Source organism: Mus caroli, chromosome 1 (assembly GCF_900094665.2).
Source record: "Mus caroli chromosome 1, CAROLI_EIJ_v1.1, whole genome shotgun sequence".
In the NCBI taxonomy this organism is placed as follows: Eukaryota; Metazoa; Chordata; class Mammalia; order Rodentia; family Muridae; genus Mus; species Mus caroli.
In genome coordinates this window covers 1,701,831-1,706,904 of record NC_034570.1, presented here as the reverse complement: position 1 = coordinate 1,706,904, position 5,074 = coordinate 1,701,831, and the positions used below count along the sequence as shown (strand labels likewise).

At 42.5% G+C, this 5,074-nt stretch overlaps 1 protein-coding gene across 1 annotated transcript in view; it reads left to right on the top strand.

Moving 5' to 3' along the window:
* Nucleotides 1-5,074, top strand: part of LOC110296736 (regulator of G-protein signaling 20) — a 142,006-nt gene that overhangs the window by 127,220 nt on the left and 9,712 nt on the right. The window contains 1 exon segment of the mRNA XM_021165499.2: nt 937-1,079. Within this exon segment, the coding sequence (XP_021021158.1) occupies nt 937-1,079 (143 nt within the window).

The window sequence follows — 5,074 nt, the reverse complement described above, 5'->3', positions numbered from 1 at the left end:
ACTTGGGAGGCAGAGGCAGGCAGATTTCTGAGTTCGAGGCCAGCCTGGTCTACAGAATGAGTTCCAGGACAGCCAGAGATACACAGAGAAACCCTGTCTCGAACCCCCCCCCTCAAAAAAAAAAAAAAAGAAAAGAAAAGAAAAGAATGGAATGATAGTTATCAAAAGCGCATTTCTCCTTTTTTGTGCTGCTTGCATGCCCACGTGTCACTTGCACTTCTAATCTTCAACAACAAAGCCCAGGCTGAACGTCATAAATCTTTTAGATAGCTTTGGACGGGTCTCTCCAAGGACTAGCCAGGCCCAGGCTGGCTCTAGGTCTGGCTTCCTGGGAAACACTAAGCAATTGCTACATAGTAAACAGTGTTCTTAGTGCTACTCTGATGGAAGAAAGGTAGGGTTTTTATCAAACACCACATACCTACGGAATAAGCTAATAGGATGCATGGATCTGGCTGTAGACCTGAGTCACATACCACCACCTCCTCCGAGAGTTCTTGAGGGGACCTGTTTAGTGTGGCTGTGGCTGATCATTTTGGCATAGATTATATCCATCCATCTCTATGCTCAGACTCCTGGGCAGTGTGGTTGTACTGTTCCTTGTAACTTCTCTGCTGTGTTCAGTCCAGAGAGATCCTGAAGCCTGGGAAACGCTTCTGTGGTCATAACTTAGCAGTGACCTTTGTATCCTCATTTTCTCCCTTAGTAAACTACCTAAAGGCAAGCCTGTTCTCCATTTTGTTCCTGGAACTTCACACTCTGTTCCATTAACTCTGCTGAATAAAGTATCATCAGAGTCCAAGCACTTTTCACCAGTTTCCGCAAATGTACTGGGTGTTCTCACGCTGTGTCTTCTCTGTGAGCCAAACAGATGAAGCCCTGGGTTTAAGACACAAGAGCACTACATTCGGGTCTAACTAGTCTTTTCTTTTGCAGCCTGTGGGATCTGAGCAGCCGGAAATGCGGATGCGGCAGATGTGCGGCGGAAGTGAGACCCAGGGCTCTGTCCCAAGCCAGCAGGGTGGCCGGGGCTCCAATGCCTGCTGCTTTTGCTGGTGCTGCTGCTGCAGCTGTTCTTGGTAAAGTTGGGGGCTTTTGACTAAGGTGCTGATTGGGAGGGGGCCTTTGAGTACAGCGTGTTATGATACATCTAGCAAGTGGGGTTTGATTTGGCTTGTTTGTAGCCTAGGCTGCCCTTAGAACTTTTGTTTGTGGTCAAAGAGGACATTGAACTCCTGATACAGATTCCCCCACACTAAGTCTTTATTCCCCACATATTAGAATTACAAGCATGTGCCATGTTTGGCCTGAAAATATGTTTTAAACAGCTACTGGGTGCCTGCGAAAGACATCAATACATATATATGTAGCAAATGGCTACATCGAATTGTTGAGAAAGTTATCAACACTTCAAACAAGGCTAGCATAGATTAACAACTAGAGAACATGTAAAACAGTTACGAGCATATGTTAACATTTGGGTAGAAACACTGCATAGATGGCTAAAAAGGCCTTATTTTATCTAATGTCTTTGTGGAGGATTGAAGATGGATCTTTAAAATAAGGGCTTTGAAGCCTGGATTTTTATCAGCTTTTGCTTTCATGTTGCTAATTTTGTTTTTTGATAAAGATAAATGACAAACTATGTACTTAAAATAGAGACAGAAATTTTGAAAATATATAGTCCACTTTGCTTAGTAAAGAGAAATCCAGAAGGATGTATGTGAGAGACACAGAGGCTTAAGTGTAAGGTTAGGCTTAGTGCCAGCCAAACTTGGTATCACTTAGAAATTTCAAGTCTATCATGATCCTTACTGTATGTAGGTTGCGTTGCTCACATGTGATGTGTACATGTGGGCTTGTGTGGCAGAGCCCATGTGTAGAAGTCAGAGAAAAACCTCTGGTGTTGATTCTCTTCTTCCACACTTCCACACTTCCAGGGATCAAACTAAGGTTCCGGAATAAGAGCCTTCACCCACTGGTATCCAAATATAGAAGATATATATGTATATTCATTATATGTGTATTATATACAAATCTACCTTGAAATGAAAAGCAAGGCTAGACAGGGTGTATAAAATTATTATCCCAGCTACTTGGAAGGCTGAGGCAGGAGGTTTGACTGAGCCCCTGAATTCAAGAGACAGAGGCTAGCCTTGGGCAACATATCAAGTCCTCTTCTTATTTATTTTTTATTTTATGAGCATTTGTGTTTTGCCTGCATGTATATCTGAAGGTTCCAGATCTCTGGAATTGGAGCTACAGACAGGTGTGAACTGCTGTGTGGTTGCTGGCAATTAAACCCAAGTCCTCTGGAAGAGCAGCTGTGCTCTGAACCACGGAGCCAAGTCTCCAGCCTCTCAACTCCTCAGCTCGGAAACCAAATAACATAAGACTCAAGATAAATTCCAAGTGGTTTAAAGGCCGAGAAGAAAATGCAACACTTTGATACTGAAAAAAACTCTCTCTCTGTCTCTCTCTCTCTCTCTCTCTCTCTCTCTCTCTCTCTCTCTCTCTCCCTCATATTATATCCAAACTGCAGCTCTTTTCCTCCTTTCCTTCTAGTCCTCTCCGGCCCTCACCTCCACTTCTGTTCAGAAAAGGGCAGCCCTCCCACGGATATCAAACAATCATGGCATATCACACTAAATAAGATGACCCAGCAAGAGGACAAGAGTCCCAAAAGCAAGCCAAAGAGTCAGAGACAGCCCCTGCTCCACTGAGTCCTACAAGAAGGCCAAGCTACACAGCCATAACATATGTGCAGAGGGCCTAGGTCCGTCCCATGCAGGTGAAAGACCTCCGTGGAGATACCCCCACCCGAGTCACGAGATAGTACGCACCCAAAGAACTACAAGAGACCGTCTTGATGCAAACACATGAGGTAGTTTAATGACAGACCTCCGGGCCTACACGTATCTCACGCAGGAGACAGAGGTGTCAACCACGAGGCTCAAAAGTTAGCGGTTTATATAGGAAAAGAGTAGGGGTAGGGGAAGAATTGGCGCAGCTTCACACAATTGGACAGTTTAAACATCAGCAAACTGTACGTGGAGATGGAGGTAACAGCAGAGCATCTGGTTAATATTTAACGCATGTCAGAAAGGCCAGTCCGGATGTCCTGGTATGTCTTCCCTATCTTTATGGCTAGCCAGTTCCTGGAATGACTTAACAGCAACAGCCTTTGTTCTTTGCTCTAGGCCCAAAAAGCCCTCCTAACTAGCAAGCCACATGAGTCATGGACCCCTTGAATTTTAATTTTCTTTCACAGGCTCCCCGACTGTAGGTTCAGATTCTGTGAGCTCCTATTGGCCCAGATTAGTTGATTCTGTGGGTTTTCTTGTGGTGTCCTTGCCCCTTTGGCTTCTACAATAGAAAAGAGTTATTTTTTGAAAATAAAAACAATAGCTATAATGAAAAGAAATCCCTGGGGCTAGAGAGATGGCTGTTCTTCCAATGGTCCTAGGTTCGATTCCCAGCACCTCCATGGCAGCTCAGAAATCTCTGTAACTCCAGTTGCAGGGAGAAGCCAGGAAATTACCCTTATACAGACACACATGCAGGCAAAACACCAATACACATAAAATAAAAAAATATAAATAAATTGAAATATGCTTTAGAAAAAAGATTTAGAAAAACATTTAAAAGGAGGAGGAGGAAGAAGAAGAGGAAGAAGAAGAAATGAAAATAATCCTAAATTTGGCGTGGTAGCTATAATGCCAGATTTGTGTCACAGCATCTGAGGATATTGTGGCAGACAGTTCTTTAAGGCTCACTGGCTGGCTGGCCAGCCAACCAAGCTTCAACCAATGAGTGTGTCAAAAAAAAATAATAATAAAAATAAAAAACAAACAAGGTAGGTAGCTCCTGAGAAATGCCACTTGGTTTTATCCTCTTGGCACTTGCACAGACATACACATACAGAGATAAGCAGTAAAAGAAAAAAAGGTAAAACATACTTAAACAAGATAATTACAATGTCGTTAATAAAGAATTCACATCCAGAATATATAAAGAGTTTCAGGACATAAAATAATCACCAAATGAAAAACAAGCCAATAAAATGATGCAGAAAAGATAATCTATATATATGCTCCTCCCAACAAGATTAAAATAAGTTCAAGCCTGACATGGTGGCACATGCCTCTACTACTAGCACCTAGAGAGGCAGAGGCAGGTGAATCTCTGTGAATTCAAGGCTAGTCTGGTCTACATGCAGAGTTCCAGGACAGCCATGACTACAGAGAAACCCTGTCTAAAAAAAACAAAAAGGCAAGTTGAATATACACTCTTCTAAACATGGGTCTAGAAACCCACCTAATAAACAGTGAGGTGCATGCACAAAGAATGTGTCTGTGAGGGTTTGACATGGCCTTAGTCTCCATGAGAAAAATGCAACGTAGTTCCCTAGTTTATAAACAGGAAGTCAGTGGATCCATGCCTCTTGGTGGCTTCATGCCTTTGTCATTTCAATTCATGTACTACATGTAGGGAAGCAATTGCAGAACAATGAACATTGTAAAATAACACTTAGATAACATCCAAATGCATAGGTGCACACAGAACTGGCACGCTCGGCACGCTCGGCACGCTCAGCAGGAATGACAAGCAAATTAAGCTTGGTGGTTCTTTCTGAGGTAGAGAGTAGGAGTGGACAACAAAATCTATATGGGTTAGGATTAATTTTTCCCAATAATGAATGGATTCATAATTATTCCAAAATATAATGTGTTTTTTTTTCACAACAGTGGAAAACAACGTAATTTTCCTTGACTTTTTTCTTAGTATTCTCTTAAGAGATGTCTATGTTGGTATACATACTAGAGCAGATTTTCTAGAAAGAGAACTAACACGAGTTTTCTAAGCCCCAGTGACATTTTTCTCAGATTTCCAGTTCTCTAATAAAAAGGGAAGCACTCTGATTTTTAATCTCTAAAATATAAATGCTTTAGCCGCTGGTGAATTGCTTCTGTAAATAGCACTTCACCTACGTTCAAGTAAGAACTCTAACTCGAGAAAAGCACCGGGGCAGCTGGGGCGCAGGGTCGGCTGACACTCGCCAGCTACCCACAAC